The sequence below is a fragment of the Solanum lycopersicum genome, chromosome 12 (assembly GCF_036512215.1).
Source record: "Solanum lycopersicum chromosome 12, SLM_r2.1".
In the NCBI taxonomy this organism is placed as follows: Eukaryota; Viridiplantae; Streptophyta; class Magnoliopsida; order Solanales; family Solanaceae; genus Solanum; species Solanum lycopersicum.
Window position 1 is genome coordinate 64,041,445 of NC_090811.1, and position 19,225 is coordinate 64,060,669.

The 19,225-nt window shown below is 36.8% G+C and overlaps 1 protein-coding gene across 8 annotated transcripts; it reads left to right on the plus strand.

The window, feature by feature from the left end:
* The first annotated feature begins 615 nt into the window (after positions 1-615).
* LOC101262701 (uncharacterized protein At4g10930) lies at positions 616-18,233 on the plus strand. Of its 8 annotated transcripts, none has more exons than XM_010316208.4 (15): positions 616-748; positions 928-1,010; positions 5,300-5,385; positions 6,161-6,251; positions 7,175-7,224; positions 8,560-8,629; positions 9,224-9,333; positions 10,125-10,190; positions 11,438-11,865; positions 11,974-12,057; positions 12,213-12,288; positions 13,782-15,033; positions 15,123-15,197; positions 16,545-17,597; positions 17,763-18,233. In XM_010316208.4, exons 2-15 carry the CDS (start codon positions 942-944, stop codon positions 17,973-17,975), a joined length of 3,723 nt encoding a protein of 1,240 aa, XP_010314510.1. In that variant the 5' UTR covers positions 616-748; positions 928-941; the 3' UTR covers positions 17,976-18,233. The 8 variants fall into 8 exon arrangements, with proteins under 8 accessions (XP_010314510.1, XP_019067128.1, XP_019067127.1 ...); XM_019211583.3 differs by having other exon boundaries at positions 13,791-15,033; XM_019211582.3 differs by having other exon boundaries at positions 11,977-12,057.
* The last annotated feature ends 992 nt before the right edge of the window (positions 18,234-19,225 follow it).

Genomic DNA, 19,225 nt, shown 5'->3' on the forward strand with positions numbered 1-19,225 from the left:
TTTATTTTTCACCATACTATCAAAAATATACCAGGGAAGAGTCTGATATTTCCTCAATTTTGTCATTTAGAATTGATATATATATACCTTAACTTTGTTATTTAAAGCTGATATACCCCTCGTTATGAAAGTGACTCATATACACCCCTATTTATATACAAATGACTCATATATAACCCTACTTAATATTAATAATATAATATTTATTGGAACACTTACATAAGTATACTATAAATAAAAAATATTTACTATTTATAGCAATAACATTTTTTTTCACTTTATCACTTTTAATACATTTATAATATACTTTAAATTCATATTACAAAAAAAAAAAGTTTATTATTCACATATAATACAAGTTTTATTGATGGATAATACATTTATCACACATTTTAATACACTTATAATACAGTATGTCAACTTGTTATCAAACAAACATAATATATTTTAAAAAATAATTACAATACATATATATCACATACTTAACTCACTCTTAATATATTTTGCGAATTTAACATAGTATTGCTACAAATGGTAATAAATAAAAAAAACATCAATAAAATAAGTAATTATTTATTTTTCCATATTTAGTTATATTAATATGTGTGATTATACAAGAATGTGGGCCTATCCATTGTTATAGTCATTTTCCTCACATGGACATGGTTAACTACAGATTAACCCGTTTCTGACAAAATTTCGAATTTCCTCATTACAATCAGCAATTCACTTCTGCTTCCACAATTTGGTAATTTGATCTTCAATTTTCAGTGTACATCTTTAGATTTTCGATTATGAACACTCTATACACACCCAGTTTCATTGTTTCAATGATCCAAAGTATTGGTTAAACCCTAGGTATGTTACACTTGTTTCCAAATTTTTCGATCTCTATCTTTTTATGTATTTTTTGAAATTTTTTTCCAGGTGTATGCGGAGCTATGGAGATGGAATTGTTCACGGAGGCTATGATGGAAGAAGAAAACTGTTGCATTGATGAAATCAATGATGTAAGTTTGGTTATCATGGTCCTGTTAACTGGTATTGCTATAAAATCCTTGTGTTTAGGTTAAAAAAGTAAAAGGGTATTTAATTTCTGTTAGTTAGCCTAACTAAATATTCAGGAGTTCATGTTGTTTCTCCCCCAAAGCTTGATAAGACCACAAATGGGTCATCACTTGCTCATACTAATGAAGTACAATTTAACAACAACAATATACCCAGTGTAGTTTAAGTAGAGAGATGGTTTCTGATGGAACCTCGGCTCAAGGATTATAAGTCTAAAGTAGTGTAAAAAAAGAAGTAACAGAAGAATAAGAAAGAACATATAATAACTAAAATAACAGATAGTAACAGAACGGAAGCTACAATGAAACAATACTAGAATCAAGGTACAAGAAGCAACACATAGTACCAGAAATGAAAGGACAAGAAACTACAAGAGCAATACTATGACGAGTTTACGAATACTAATATGAATTGGACAACAGTACAACACACTGCTATGTATTAACCTTCTATCATAATTCGTGGCCTCCACACCCTCTCATCTAAGGTTATGGCCTCGGTAAGCTGAAAGCGCGTCATGTTCTGTGTAATCACTTCTCCACCTCTCCACCATGCTTCGTCGGTCTATCTCTACCGCTCTTGAAACCTAGGTTACGTAGACTCTTCACTTTGATGCTGCAGCCTTGCTAGATTCTCCAAAAATACACTACTTTTGGAGAATTCGACACTCACCCGTTGACATTTTTAAAGAGTCCAACCAACATAGCTTGAAACTATGAATAAGCAACCTTTCACACCTAGGCGCTAGGGCATCCGTGCATCTCCTCTTCACATGCTCGAACCATCTCAACGTCGCTCTCGCATCTTGTCCTCCACTGAAGCCGCTCCCACCTTGTGCCGGATATCCTCATTTCTAATCCTATATTCTAGAGTCATCAGAAACCGTTGGCCAAAATTGGAAATGACATGGTCTCTTTCTGGGAGGATAGCTGGTTAGAAAAAAGGCACCTTAAAAGCTCTCTTCCCAGATATCTACATTATGATTTAGCAGCAAATGACCACTATGGTAGAAGTATGTTCAAATCAGGGATGAAATATGAATTTTAGAGGATCCAAAGATTAGTAGAGTTCTTTAGAATCTTAGAGCAATTCAAAGGAATATCTACCTCTCAAGAAGAACTGATTTGGCATCACAACCACCAGGGCAATTTCAATATCAAGGAAGCTTATAATAAGTTCAAGCCTTTTAACTGTCAAGTAGCCTGTGGACCTGATCACTTATTTGGAAAGTTTAAATACCTCTCAAAATGTCCTGCTTCACTTGGCTACTTTCTAAGCAGGTTGTCTTGACTCAGGAAAATTTCATGAAAAGGGATATCCAACTGAGTCCTAGATGTTTCCTGTGAGGCTGAAGCAATGAATCACCTCTTTCATCACTGTAGGATGACAAACCTTTTGTGGAGTACATCAATTTGAAGGGCTTGTATTGGGTGATGCCAATGAATATAGTCCAGTCCCTGAAGATTTAGAGTAACTTTGGCTAAATCTCTAACCATAAATAAAGATGGTAGATCATTCCCCTTTGTATTTAGTTGTCTGAATGGAAAGAGATGAATCTCAAATGCTTCCAAAACAAAAGTAAGAACATCCACAAGATGAAGATGAATTGTTTGGTTTTGTTTCATTTTTGGTGTAAATAGGAGTATATGGAAGATGTTGAATCAATTATGAATGTTTTAGAAACTTAGTTAATTTGCTAATAGAGTTGAAGATCTTCCTGATACTCTCCTACATTTGTAATTAGTAAACCTATAACATGTTGTGGCAGGTTAGATTTCTTGGAATAGAATACAAGTTGTTGCCTTCTAAAAAAAAACAAAAAGCAGAAATCTTATCTCTCGTGGTATGTATGTCCACACATTCTCATTTCCATTCCATACCCCTCAAAGTTGGTCTAATTACCATTCTGTAGAACTTGCTGTTAAGTTTTGGTGACATCTTCTTATCACACAAGGTGAGTGACATCCTCGTTAATCTCCTCTTTCTCTTAGATAATAGACCCAAGATGCTTGAAAATTCCTCTCTTTTGGATGACCTTTATATCAAGCCTTCTTCCACATTAGCTTGATGCATTACGTCACTGAACTTGCACTTCATCGTGAATTTATCTCGTCAATCTATCCATCACCAAGGCAAATAAAAAGTGAGCTTGGAGTTGATCCGAAGGGTGGATCTAGGGGGAGGGGAGGGTGTTCACTCGAAACTCCTTGACGAAAAATTACATTGTATACGTAAGGTAATTTTTTTATGTACATATATAGATTTTGAATCCCCTAAACACAAGACTACATGATAACTTAATGGGTTGGGAAAAGGGGGGGGGTCAAATTTACCTTAAGGCTCCAAGTTCAAATTTCAACTCTATATTTCAAGACAACAGAGTATTCTTGAGTCTCCTCCCACAGTCCTTACCTGAGCCTTGAGTCCATCATACATGTCCTTGATCTCCTAGTGTACATCGTAGATACACCTCTAGCCTCTAAGCAACTCCAAAGAATCTCCCTTGGAAATTTGGCATAAGCCTTTATGGAGCCTTATATTGATACACCAGTCTCCTTACTAGATGAATGACTTCTGCAGTTGCGTCCGACATGAATCCAAACTAATTTTCAGAAATTGTCACGTCCCTCCTCATCCTCATCTCCACCACCCTGTCTCAAACCTTCATAGTGTGACTTAATAGCTAGATACTCCTATAGTTGTTGCAATTCTAAATGTCACCCTTATTCTTGTACAACTGAATCATTGTACTCCATTTCCATTCTTCAGGCATCTTCACCGTCTTGAGAATGACATTAAACAACTGTTATCAACTATTCTTAATTGCCCTGCCTACGCTCTTCCAGAATACCCTTAACCTCCTAAACCTTAATACACCTAGTCACCTACAAGGCTACAATACCTTCAACCGCAATGCCTCTCTGAGTGATCTAACTCCTACAATGCCTTTGCCCCCCCTTTTTTTCTTCAAGAGTTCATGGAAGTATAACTGTCATCTCCGTTAATGAGTGCCTCCTTTTCCAATACTTTGCCGTCTCCATCCTTGATGCCCTTCACTTGGTGTAGATTACCTCTCATTTCTCTCTCTAGCCTTGGCTAGCTTGTACAACTTCTTATCCCCGCCCTTGTCCTCCTATTCTACATACCAGCATTCAAAAGTTGCCGTTTTTGCTTCCATAACCGATAACTTAGTCTTCTTCCTCACCATCTTATACCTTTCCCTATTCATCCGTTCTTCCTCACGGTCTTTACTTTCCACCAACTTCGCATACATCACTTTGTCTCAACCTTTACTTGGATTTCTTCATTCCACTACTAGTCCCTGGATGCCGACCAAAATGACCTCTCTTGACCCCAAGACCTCTCTAGCCGCTTGCCTAATGCATCTAGCAGTCCTATCCCACATACTGCCTGCATCCACACTGCTTCCCAAGTCCCCATACGCATCAACTTCTCTCTCATCTCCAGGGCACTGGTCATAGTCAGGCTGCCCTATTTGATCTTTGGTCAGTCATGCACAACCCTCTTCTTCCTCTCTTTCTTGATCTTCAAATCCATCACTAGGACCTGGGAGATCATTTTGGGTGATAAAATTCTCACTTGGGATAACCTTACTGTCTTCACAAAGTCTTTTATCACCTTTCCTAAGGAGCACATAGTCTATATGAGTCTTACTCACCGTACTACGGAAGGTGTCCAAGTATCCTCCTCCTTTGGGAAACTTGAATTGGCTATCACCAACCCAACAGTACGCCATCCAGGAGTGGGACTTCTTCTTCGTTCCTATCCCCAAAACCAAAGCCTCCGTGTACATCATCATAACCCTCGGAGTTGGCCTGATGTGTCCATTGAAATCTCCTCCTCTGACAGCTTATCAGCATGCCGTATACCTCTCACCAGCTCATCCAAAACCTCCCAAAAGTTCTTCTTATACTCCTCATACAAGTTTGCTTGCAGTGTGTATGCATTAATAATGTTCAAATTAAACCCCCAATGACTAACTTATGAAGTACAATTCACGGATTAATATTTTCTTTTTGTATTACGTGTTCAAAATCAGAAACTTGAAGAAGATGGTGTTCAAACTCTTGGAAGGAGAATTGAATACCGTCTTAAATATGTTCAAAAATGATGGTAGATGAGCCAGACTATGTAGTCTAATAGCTAATGTCCTAATGAGTTAATTTCTGAATCTAAGATTATATTGAAGCATATAGGGATTTCATTGCAGGATTATTCAACTTTAGATGGTGAAAGATGTGGGATATGTATGGATGTTGTCATTGATAGAGGAGTTCTAGACTGCTGTCAACACTGGTAATTAACTAAACCTTATTTGGCCTACTTCATCACTCTGTGCGACTATAATTAGACAGAAATGGATGTTCAGTGCATTTTTATTTTTGAGAGACCATTGGCTTCTCACTTTTTTCCTGTTATGTGTTGTGCTCTTTCCTCTTTCCCTGAAGCGCAGTTAGTTGACTTACTCATCTCGTATTGCAATCCATACTCAACCCTTTCCCTTCACGACATCCCTAAGTTTATTAATTTTTATTAGTCACTCTTGATGTGACATCTTTTCAGCATACTCCGTCTATATGTCTGTAACAGTATGTGGAGTTCAGTTCAGAAATTTCTATGCTTGACAGCACACATGGATTTTTTTCTTGGGTGTTAGTTATGGTTTGTTCTCTTGGAGTAGACGTTTTGCAGAATAGTTCAGTTGTGACGTTTCATTGTTTATCTAAACTATGACTTTCAGCATAGTTTCACTCTCCAAATCAGCTGTATTCTTGATCGGTCTTGTTGTTTACGTGACACTGATATTTATTTTGCTTATGGTAACACATCGCCAAAATTGTGCAAATTACCAGTTCCATGACTTTTATCTTCATCTTCTGTTAGCGCTTATGATGAGTTGTGATATCGTGGAGCCAGTTACCATACCTCCGTAACATAGGAAGGCTTTAGTGAACATCTGTGAATGTGGACATTTCTGAGATGAACGTGTCAAATTTTGACTTTTATCCATCCTCTACTAGCTGCTTTCACAGTTACAAATAATGACCCTAACTCGTCATTTAAATTTCAGGTTTTGTTTTACATGCATTGACAACTGGGCTACCATCACAAACTTATGCCCACTTTGCCAGAGCGAATTTCAATTAATCACTTGTGTGCCTGTAAGTAATTGGATCTATTGGGGCTGCTTCACATTGTTTTTATCTTCTTTCTCAATTCATTAATGCATTCAAGAGTGTCTTAGTCTCATCCTTATCTACTTGCTCTTTTTTTTTTTTTTGAAATTAGTAATGTTAAGCACTTGCTCTTTCTTTGCTGATGGTTCTGAGTTTTTCTCCCATCTTAAGTCATTCTGAAATTTTTGTATCTTTTTTTTTTTAAAAAATGGTATTGTTGTATTCCTCAGCATTAAAGAATGCTGGCTACCTCCAAAAGTGTTACAAGGGGAAGTAAAAATAGAATCTAGATTACAGAGAGCCTATGAAATCTACAAGATCTTCTGTTTCCTCTATACAATTTCCTTCACACCAAAAACAGTGTGGACAGATAGGTCCCTTTCACAACATGGATGGACTTTGATTCGTCTCCAAAGCATCTCCCATTTCTCTCCTCCACACTGACCACCATATGCCGGATGGGATTATCCTCCACCATTTCTTCCGACCCTTGCTCCCCCTTCTTGTGATCCAACTCAGCTGTATGCTCAGGCACTGTCCATACAGTCTTGGTGAGAGAGAAGAAACATATGCCATCGTTGAGCAGTGACTTTACAATGTAGGAAGAGGTGATTGTTGGTCTCCCCAGTTTCATTACACAAAAAGCATCTGGTCACTACTGTCCTTCCTTTCTTTTGAAGTACTTCTTGTGTGAGGCAAGCCTTTTTGACCACAATTTATTTTGGTGGGGGCTTGGTTCTTCCATATGTTCTCCCACAGCTTTGTGTTCACTCCGTGAGCTATGCTATTTTACTTTAGTCCATTTTTTTTTTATGAAGACGAACAAAGTTTTGTTGCCAGGACATTCCGTAAAATTATATTATAAGATCTTCAAGGAGCCCAATTAATTCTTACCAATTTTCGTGAAGGTATATGATACTATAGGGGGCAGCCAGACTGATGAGGATTTATATACCAGGTATAGTTGTCGTGTTTGTTTCTTTATCAAACTTATGTCAGTCCACTACATCTTTCAGTGATGGTATATCCATTACTGAAAAGAAAGATTCAGTTAAATTCATTATTTGTTAATTTGATTGGAGAAAAGAAAAGAGAACCATCTAATTGGCAGAACCACTATCTGCAACTCTACACTTGATGTAAGATACAACACCCAAAGGAGGGCTGTCAGTGAATGTGTGATCTTGAAATTGTTAGATTTGTAAGATTGAACAACTTGGAATGTAGATATACTAGCCAAAAATAAGGAAAATGCGAAGAACTTTAGAGAAATAAAGCCAAAATGAGAGAATCTGAGAAAGCCTCAGTTTGGCTGGTTTAAAGTAAATGACTTGGCAATCACAAGTGAAATATCTTTTTGAAATCCTTGTAAGCACTACCTATGTATTTCTCCACAGATGTGAGAACTCGAAAGCCTCAGTTGTGTTGGTTCAAAGGAAATCACATGGTAATTAAAAGTGAATTTTTTTGCATCTTTTTGCAAATGCTGAAGGCCCCATCTGTATATTTCTCCACAAATGTGAGAACTGAAGAAAGCCTCAGTTGTGCTGGTTCAGAGGAAATAGTCGGCAATCACAAGTGAAATTTAAAACCTTTTTGCGAATCCTTAAGATTTGCACAATTCCTCTCTCCTCAAAACGGACACCAAAGATGTTCTACAGTTTGTGTAGGCCCTTTTCTTGTGCTTCATGATTGTACACAGTGAGCTAATGATGATCTGGAACACTACAAAGATCTACTTATAAGCTCTTTCTGTGTGCATGCTTTGGTCTTTGCTAATGGCATATGACGGTGTGTTCCAAACACTTCCATAAGGCTGCATATTTGCAGCTCGTATGATGCTGCAAATGTACACTTGCAGATGACTTTTCACTATCATCAGAAATTTCAACTTTCTTTTTGAAGCTGATGCTGAACTTTTTAGATTTACTGCAATTTATTCTGGTACTTGCTATTTGAATTGCTCTTCCAGGTTCTTGTGTCATTTAGTGTTCCTCCTTAGTTTGAAAAGTTTGGATCTTGAGGTTCAATGTTGTTGAGTATGCCAGTATGGAAATGGTGAAAGCTTCTAGCCATAGTCCAGTTTTAAAATTTAACGTCATAATATTTCTTCTGAGATACATTGTCCAAAAAAGATATTTTCTTCTTGCAGTACAGATCTTCAATCTTATATCATGTATATCTTCTGAAAAGTTTAATTTAATAGTGCTCATTCTCTAGCAGTGGCTTGATTTATTATCTACTAGTGAATTGCAAGCAATTACTATTGAGATTAACTCTCTGATCCTTGCAGAGATGATGATTGGTCCATTGAAGGGAAGACTAATACTCTTTCATTCCCATCATACTATATCGACGAGAATGTGAGTTAACATGTTCCATTGACTGTGAATGGTTGTTGTCCACCTTATCTACTGGCGCACCAAGGCCAAATCTCTGAGGGAGCCATACCTGTATAGCCTGACATAAAAATTAAATACATTGTGAAATCTGATGACTTTCTTTTGATCAACTCAGAGTTTTCCTTGCACATAATAAATTACTCGTGAAATAGCCTCCTTGGTTCTGTTTTTACCCTTAATCCAAATCCTAGTTTTTTCTCTTGTAAAGCGGTGTTAGTTCTTCACTTCTTTGTCATGCAACATACTATCTGTTCTCATTTCGTTTTCCCATGCTAGCAATTGACTTCTTACACTAGAACAGAACTCTATTAGGTGAATGTAATAGTTTAAAGGTTAGAAAAACTAAGATTATATTTCTTATGGCATTCATTGCCGTCATATCATTATGATTCTTGTATATTAACAAACAGAGTTTTGCTAGTAGTGGTTGTCTCTTCTTGGAAATCATTGAAATCTTGTCGATTTTTGGGGTTTCGGTGACTATTTTTGTCATATTGCGTTCTTATCTCGGAAATGAACTTTTTGTCTGTAATTACTATGCTTTGTCTTTTCTAGGCAGTTGTCTGCTTGGATGGAGATGGCTGCAAAGTTCGAGCTGGATCAGTTACAAATGAAGGAGATCTGAATCTTGATACGTCAATTGCTTGTGATTCATGTGATCTATGGTATGGTAATCAATTTTCTTACTCTAATATTGACTTCTTTTGTAAAATAATTGCCAACTGATAAGTTGATTAATTCTATGTTCTGGTTTATGTGGAAAGATGAATGCAGCCCTATGTTATTTTTGTTTTCCTTCTCTGTTTTCCTCATTGCCTGTTGAAAGAATGGGTGCCTCTGTGTATATACGAAGCACTGATGGAACAGAATGTTGTGATGTATTCAGAAGGTTTGTATAAAATTGATAACATCATAGTTATGGACCTAAGATGCAGTAAAGAGGGTGATCTACAGATGGATGGTATAAGCGCAACATGGCGCATTTGATGAGAGCTTGAGAAGTACTGCATGGGCTTCGCCAGTCATACTCTTTATTGTGGAATTTCTTGAAATATTTTACATGTTCTACAATAGTTTACTCCATCCATCTCAAAATCTGGCCTACTTTGACTTGCACAAGGTACCCAAATGGATATTCTTGTTGCCTATGTTAGACTGTTCCACATTGGTTGCTGGAGTGGACTGTTGTATCCTCATATTGTGTCGGGGAATCCTAATCTCATGACCTAGCACATCTATTTTGATTAGGATGGTAACAGAGACAGACCCATCTAAAAGCCTGCTTATGTATCATCTAAATGATGTTATCACTTTCTCCAGCAGTGGGGTTCTCCTTTACTTTTCTGCGACTGTATACTTAAACTTAGGAAGTGCTTCATGCAGCTGAAGTTCTTACTTTCCCTGCTTTTTTTCAAGGGTTTCTTCTCTGATTGATTCTTTGCATATCTTTGAGTAGGTATCATGCCTTTTGTGTTGGATTTGACCCTGAGGACACTTCTGAAAGTACATGGCTATGCCCAAGGTAAGCAAACATGAATATTTAGTTCCACATTCGTTGTTTATATGTGTATTTAGCAGCCACATGTGTTTTTTTGAGACTACACAAATATTATGATGATTTGTATTTAATTGCTGCAATTAGGCCTAGGATACTTATAGTTGGTTAGGGTTTGTAATCATGCCTAAAATCATAATTTGTAGTTTATATTTTTTGAATAAGGTAAAGTATATTACTAACAATTGGGGAAACCCTGTATACACGCAGTATACCAAAAAGAAGAGAACCTACACCAAAATATGGTTCTCAACATTTATTGTTTGGTGTGTCCAACCCATAGAGCATCTCGACCAAATTATGAAATTCGTCTATCTCCCAATCCTGCAGTTTTCTTTTGAATCTTAAATTCCAGTGAATTAGCCTCATGAGACCTACAAATTTGTTGGACTGTCATCTCTCTGAAAAGATACACTATATATGTTAGAGATGGCTTCCTATCATATAGTTTGTATAGTCTTTTTAATTTACTAAGAATGTCCAACCTTGTTTGAGGGAATAACAGAGTTTTACAATCTTTTCATTCTATTTTATATAATAGTGCATTCTCAAGTTCATCAAAGGAGTAAACTTTAGCATATTGTTTGTTATATCAAGACATGGATCTTTCACGAAGTGTTGGATGCTATGATGTAGATTGAACAAGTTCTCCTTTATAAAGGGAGGTAGAAGATTGTGCTGTACCCCTTTTAGCTTGTGAATTTCTCTAGCCAAAACAGCTTCTACAAGAGTTTATGTATAATGAAATTAAACAGATGAAGCTGATATTTTAGTCAATTTGGCCCTTCAGATCAACCCAATCTGTTTTTTCATGGAAGAACAAAAACTCATAAAGGTGACTTCACATTATGCTAGACAGAAAATTAATTTTTTGGATGTATTGTCATTGGTTTCGCTATCTCGAATTACCAACTTGTAGATCCTTCAATTAAAATTCCTTACAAGTCCTCAGATTGAATGTATTTTTACAAGTCTAGACATATAACATGTCTAGCATTTTCAGGATTGGTTAGGATCTATTTTCTTGCTCAGAATTGTACATAAAATGTGTAATTTGCATAAGATACCACCACCTCTAAAAAGTTCCTTCTTAAAATGCCTTCGACATAGACTTCTATTAGTCAATGTATCTTTGGATTGAGGTAAGTTGATATTTTCATCTTGAGCACCTGGTGTGGTTCTAACATAATTCTTATTGTTATCCGACTGTGCAGATGTGTTGACAAGCTACCCGAAAAGTCAGCACCTTACAAGAAGTTAGGTCCAGAAAATGCCAGCAATAACTGTTTGCTTGAGGCTTCTTTTTCAGGGAAAGTGTCTGTATCTATTGCTGATGCTGGTGAGACGGCTGTTGTCGTCTCAATTGTTGAGAGGAACAATCAGGGTGAAATACCAGGCAGAAAACTTTCAAATCTAGATACTAAAGAGGCTATAAATACTGGCATTTTGGTCCCTGATCCTGTTCCTGATACTTCCAGTATAGAACTGTCCTTGCGACAAAATGAATGTCCAGATTCTGCGCAGCCTGCTACCCCTGTGGGTGTGAAGTCTGATGCATCGACAGACTTGTGTAATGAACTGATTCAACCAAATCTAGATCTTCATCTGGGATTGTCTGAGAACTCATGTTCAGCATCTACTGGTATGCTTACAATGTTTCAGGAATTTCTTTTGTTCCTTTGGATTGGAGATCTATCTTAAGCTGGGGCAGATAAAATAGCTAAGCTATTAATGTTCTATGCATCTCCAGTAGACGTTACAAATATGATGGTAGCTGGAGATCAAGTACTTCAAGCTGCCCTACTGAAGAATACATCAGAATGCCTTTGTCCAGGTATATGACTGCAGTCCGTAGAAGACAACTTTTACAAATATTGGATGACCATTGTTGCTTCCTGAAAACTGTTAGTTCGTTATGAACTATATTTGAGATGTACATACATGCTTGCATGTTTTTCTTCTCTGAAGTGTTTCCTGTTGATGTGTCAGGTGAAAAAGTGATGCCTGATAAGAACGAGGAAAAGGTTGTGGCCTCCTGTGCAAAGAGAAAGCGAAGAGAAAACAGGTATTATGCAATCAAACCTCTTCATTTGATTTATATAGGATCATTTTTTTCTGATTATCTTAAGGTTTAAATCCTGATGCTAGCATCTATCTCACAAAGTTGTAACATCCTTTGTGATGATCTTTGTTTTACATGGTTTCTTTAAGTGGCTTAAGCTCAGTTGTCAGTGACTTATTGATAAAACATGTGGGCTACTAGTTGTGCATCATTTGGCATGACTCTCCTGGAGCTGGATTTGTCCCTGGAACACATATTAGTAAAATTGTGATGTTCCATGTGACTGAAGTTACTGAACAACTTTGATATTATTATTTCTATGTAAGACAGAGAAACTATGGATAGACATCGAATTGTAATGCATCCTCATATTTATTGTGATCAGTACATTTAAACATCTAGATATTTCCAAATGAAACACGCCTGCTAGTTGCATATTTTATTTTCTTTGTGGCATAATACATAAACATGACCCTTAACTTGGCTTTAGCTGGCAACTATGACCTTTAGTTTTGGGTGTGCACAAGTCGACACTTGTATAAAATTGAACAAATTCGTCCTACATGGAAATTGTGTCTTATGTGGCGTCCTATGTGTATTATGCCATGTCGGACACGTGTGTCTACTTGTTCAATTCTATACAAGTTTAAGTGCTTACTTGTGCTCACTCAAAGTTGGATGACATAGTTGTCCACTGATGCGAATATGCCTTTCTTTTTCTTTGTACTGGTTGGGACTTCATTTTTTCTTTCTGCAAGTGATAAAGGCATGTCAAGTCCTATTTATTGGTTGAAAAGGCTCAGACTCTTCAGGGACCTGACTAGGGATTCTTTCTAATGACCTGGACTTCTTTTTGAAACTTCTTGCACACTGATAGATCTTAATTGCCTAATCTGGTATTTCACTATTCCAAATTTATTCACCTAATCAATTTTTGAAAATGATTCAATGTTTCTTTCCAGTTTCCCAATATTCATCTGTATTGGGTTTCAAATACAATATGATCCTATGAAGCATGAGTCATTAGAAGCTATCACTAGTCTATGTTGTTGTCGTGGTAAGCTAGTCTTGTTGAGATATACTCCCTCCGTCCGGAATTGTTTGTCATGTTGCGCTTATCGAAAGTCAATTTGACTAATTTTCAAAGGTAAATTGGATCACATTAATTCGATATTTGAAGCAAAAAAATTAGATATTCTAAAACTATATAAAAGTACTATAAATTACAATTTTTTGCATATTAAAATGATGAAAAAATACATCTTAAAATGTTAGTCAAAGTTTTTATAGTTTGACTCAAAAAATAGAAACCATGACAAACAATTCCGGACGGAGGGAGTAATTATCATCAAGTGCTATAGAAGTTAAGCTCTCTAAATAACTACTATCATTCTATCTGAAACCTGGTAGAACCAAATATTCAACAGCTGCGACATTCTTTATTAAGTTTGCTTTTGTCCTTTCATTTCAATTAAAATTGCTTATAGTCCTGATAGTGAATGCAGAAATGCCGATAATGGAGGCATTAGAGCCAAAGCTGAGCTTGCTTATGATTTGAAGAGAGTTAAAATTGAGGGAAGCACTGAGCAAATTAATGCAAAGGACCAAACTCCAGTATCTGCTTCAGACAACTCCGATAAACCTCGAGTAATCATCCCGAAGGACAAGAAACTGAAATGTAAACCTGAAAATAAAGATCTTAGCTCTGACATTATGGATATAGTTAAAGGAACAGGTCGTAAAATTTTGAAGAAGCTTGCTCATAGCAACCAGGATGGAATGTCCTCTATACAAAAAGAAAGTGCAGCTCGCTTGAGGGTTAAAAAGATCATGCGGAGAACTGGTGATGAGGACTCATCAGTGCTAGTTGAAAATCTAAGGAAAGAAATTAGAGAAGCTGTTCGTAACAAGTCTTATGGGGATAAAGGGGAAAACCAGCTTGACCCAAAACTTCTGACTGCTTTTAGAGCTGTTGTCACAGGATCTACACCTGAAACTAAGAAGCCTTTGGTGGATCTGAAGGCAAAGAGGTCACTGTTGCAGAAGGGAAAAGTACGTGAAAACCTAACCAAAAAAATTTATGGTATTGGAGGAAGACGACGGCGAGCATGGACTCGTGATTGTGAAGTAGAATTTTGGAAATACAGATGCTCAAATATGTCAAAGCCTGAGAAGATTCAGACATTGAAGTCGGTTCTTGACCTCCTGAGAGATGATTCAGAGAATGCAGCTACAACGCCTGTGAATGAAGGGGAAGAAAAGTCTTCCATTCTTTCAAGGCTATATTTAGCAGATAATTCGGTTTTCCCAAGAAAGGAGGATATCAAGCCTGTCTCTACCCTTACTGTTGTAGCTAATGAAAACAAAGAAAATGGTTCAACATCATACACTTCAGCAACATCTTTTCCTAGTCCATCCAATATAGTTCCACGTGCACATGTGGCTTCTCTGGTGGTGGCTTCTTCCTTGGAAATCAAGGGGGCCAAGACAAGTGTCCCGACCACTAAGGCTGATATTACCAGAAATGTACTTCCAATCAAAGGCACTGATAGGCCGTCTACATCTACCTCAAGTGGTTTGAAATTGTCTACCAAGGAGGAAATAACTGTAAAATGTGACAATACAAGGAGTGATAAGAAGAAGTGGGCCCTAGAGGTTCTTGCAAGAAAAACAGCAGCAACAAGCAAGAGTGGAACCCTGGAAAATGAAGAGGACAGTGCAGTGCTGAAAAATAATTATCCTTTGCTGGTGTGTTAACATTTTTTTCCTTCTGTACCATTTGTTTGCTGCCTATTGTTCTGCATCTGATCATTTCTTCTTTCTAAACTTTTGAGCAGGCTCAGCTACCGAAAGACATGCGGCCAGCTTTGGCACCCAGTCGTCATAATAAAATCCCCATGTCCGTCAGGCTGGTAAGCACTGTCCTTTTCATTTTAAAGTCTTTTCCAAGTTACTCGTTCCTCAGGGTGACAATTTTGTTATTCTATTGTCTGTGATATTCAAGCTGTTAGAATGTTAGAGTAAGGCCTGATTTGTTTGCCCTTAATGAAGGTATTAATCTTAATTCATTAAGTCTGTTTTTTTAAGGTCTGCATCTTAATCATTAAGTGTATTTATTTTAAATTCACAAGCACTTAATGGGTTGGGTTTGAATAGATATGAATGATTAAGATCTATAACAAAGTCTTTTATTATCATTAAGATGTCTACTTTCACCGTTCGCCCACAACCACCATCACCGCAAATCACCATCTCCCACCACCACCATCCTCAGCGACAACTATTGCCACCACCAATCACCTGTCAGTCGTCACTACCAATAACCACCATTCATGATCATCATCACCAACCATCATTGCATCCACTAATCACTACCGATAACCACCTCCATTAGCCATCAGACCATCGCTATATTTCCTTAGCTACATATTTGAGGCTCACTCCTACGCGGAGGTGGAGGTGTATTTAGTGCTGGAGTTAGGTGAAAAGCAGGTTGAGAGTTTCACCTTCCACAGATAGCTCCAGTTCAGACACCAAAACATTAAGACGCACGTCTTGTCACCCATTGGCTTTGTCTTGAATGAGACAACATGAAATAAAAACTGTTCCGCTTAATGCCGGAAAATTCACAACACTTCTTTTTCTTGGTTTTTTCCGTCTTCTTTACACTCTATTGAAGCAGCAAGACATTTTCTACTGAAAGCAATATTTTGAAACATGTCTCTGTATTTTGTATCCTAATTTGGTCTTTGATTCTCAAATTTAGTGAAGAACCCTGAATTCCTAGGAGATAGCTATACTATCTTAGGTAGCTAATCGTTCTCACACTAGATCTCTATTATCACCACAAATCCACCAGCATCTATTCCATATGTTGATTGACCCTCGTTTGTCCTTCGCATGTCATAATAAGATCTGTTCGAAGTCTTATCACTTTGGGTAGCATTGGAACAATACAGAATAATGACATATCAAAATCCCTATGTTGTTTATTGGATTGCAGATCGATAAACCTGGAGATGAATGGTGCAGCATTTTTATTACATGTTACCTTTCTCAAAAAATAGTGCATTTTTTCCCTCTATAATATAAATAGATATTAATCATAGGGGATTTTTTCCTTATAGAATGTTTTCCGTCTTTAATCAGTATATAGCTTCACTTCAGGGGATTTCTTTGTTCTCCTATAACCACAGGAAATCAATCATCTTGGTTATATATCATTTATCAAACTTTTTCCACTGTTTTTTTTCACTCAGGCTCAACTTCACCGTCTCACTGAGCACCTTCTAAAGAAGACAAATCTGTCAGTTATGCGCAGAACAGCAGAAACAGAATTGGCAATTGCAGACGCGGTTAATATTGAAAAGGAGGTTGCTGATAGGTCTAATAGCAAACTAGTATATATAAACTTCTGCTCACAAGAACTGCGCAGATCAGACAATGCCAGTAATGTTGGTGTTGCAGAGCCAAGTCCTTGCCAAAATTTAGTTCTAACCAACTCATCCGATGAAGTAAGCGATGTCCATTTTTCTGATCCAGCAGTCAATGAAGCGCTAAGAAATGCAGGACTTTTGTCTGATTCACCTCCAAATAGTCCAAGTTGCGCCCTGGAGGAAGCCAAAGAGGAAAGTTGCATATCAAAAGAAGTTGAAGATCATGGGCCAGAGAATGTGTTTGAAGTGGATGATCCTCCAGAACTTGATATATACGGGGATTTTGAATATAATTTGGAGGATGATGAATTTTCTGGTGCCGGAACTTCAATGATCTCTGTGCTGCAACCAGAAGAATCTAAATTGAAAGTTGTCTTCTCCACAATCAACCCTGTGGGAACTGATGGCGCTTTGGAACTTCAAAATCTTGAAAAACAGGACATTCTTGAAGGTCCTGTAGACACATCTTCGTTGAGTGGGTGCGAAACAAGTGGTGTGGTTGGAAGGTCAACTGCAGCTGACCAGACAGAAAATTGCCTTGGTCATAGTTCCCCTATAGATGAAGACCTCTCTGTTGTAGACTTTGAAGAGTTGTACGGACCAGATAAAGAACTGCTGATTGAGAAGTACCCCGAGATGGCATCAGTCAAGCTTGATGAACTGGCTATGGACAATGAAGTTCAACAAAGCAATGGAGTTGATGAATCCAAACAGGCTTCAGAGTCCTCAGAACAGGGAAATGGTAGCAGCTCTACTGCTTCCAAATGCCCAAACTCACCAAACAAGCTTTCCAAAAGTGAAAACCTACAAATCAACAAGAAATCAAAATCTTCTGCTGACAAGGAATCAGCCAGCAATAGCTCTGTATCAATGAAGGTACTAAATGAGCACTTACTTTCGTATTTATCAGGGTTAAGGGGAATATTCCCATGTTTTTTCTTCCAGTGGAGTTGAAAGTAGTCTGAGTACTTAAAACTCATGTTGCATGCTTTGTCGATATCTTTCTGGAATGTTTGTTCTAATTAAATGATATTCGGGCAGGTCAAAGCATACGTGAAGGAGCACATCAGACCACTGTGCAAGAGTGGTGTGATCTCTGTTGATCAATACAGGTGGGCTGTGGACAAAACTACTGAGAAAGTCATGAAGTATCACCCAAAGGACAAAAATGCTAATTTTCTCATAAAGGAAGGAGATAAAATTAAGAAACTTGCAGAGCAATACGTCGAGACAGCTCAACATACAACAAAATAAGTAGCGGCCTACTGATAGTTACGCGATGTACAGCATTCAACTCCTGGTTTTTCTTTCCTATTCTTTTGCATATTGCTTCTGTTTTTTGTATTTATACTGAAGCTCAAAAAGTTGCACTAGGGGACTAGGGTGATGTAGCTGTAATTTAGTCTGAGTCCCAATATCTAGTGAATGAAAACACTAGACATTTTCTGTTAGATCATGGACTAATTTTAAATGCAGAATGCTGCATCATTTGGAGGAAACATAACATTGTAACTACGTCTTAGTTTGTATAAAGTTAAGAAAATACAGAGATACCAATGAGTTTTGAAAAAAAAACATCCTCTCTTTTCTCTGTTTCTTGTGGAGAAGAGCCATAATTTATGCTATATGGTCATATTCTCTCAATTGTTTTATGTGAAAAATATTAAGCTACAGGGTATTTAGACGGGGCGATTTTAAAAAATGACTATAGTTTGGATTTAGAATATAAACTATTTGTCATGAACGAATACACGACTCTTTTCATTTTTATTTTTATTTTTTATAAAATTCCTCGTGGTCATGATTTTTGATTTTTTTTTCTAATCGTGTTAGATTACATTACAGAGGCTTATTTATAGATTGAGAAATCCTTCCTCCCTCAAATTTAAAAAGTATATACTAATAATGTATCCAAATTGAGAGTCGTTTTACCAATGAGATCACCTGTTTTGGGTCAATTGATTCGTGTAAGATTTTTATCGATTGAAATGGATTAAAAATGAATATAACATTTTTGTATGGATTATATATCAAAGTATTTGTATGTTTTAGCACGATTAGGAAGAAAATCGTTTTTTTTTTTTTTTTGAATGAGTCGTATCTGACTTATATTCAATCATGACAAATATTTTAATGGCCAAATGACCGTTTGGGTGAGTTTGTCACTATAACTCCCACGTTTTGTCTGTTTCAATTAATCCAAAAATTTTGTTATCCTTATTGACATTTTTTTCCCATTAAATTTTGGCTCTTTCTAATTCCAAACTCTTGAATACAACTAGAAAAAGGGATGAGCACTTTGTAGGGAATCTCCAATATGTTTAGTTTTAACAACTCTTGTAGAAATGCTTCTTATTAATTGTTTGATCCTTAAAAAGATATTGTTTTGTTTAGTTTTATTCCTAGAAAAAAAAAATATAATGAAATAATCTTTCAAATTTTAATGCAAATTCAAAAATCGAAAAACAGTCAAAGATGCAAAGACTTTAAAACCCCGATTTAAT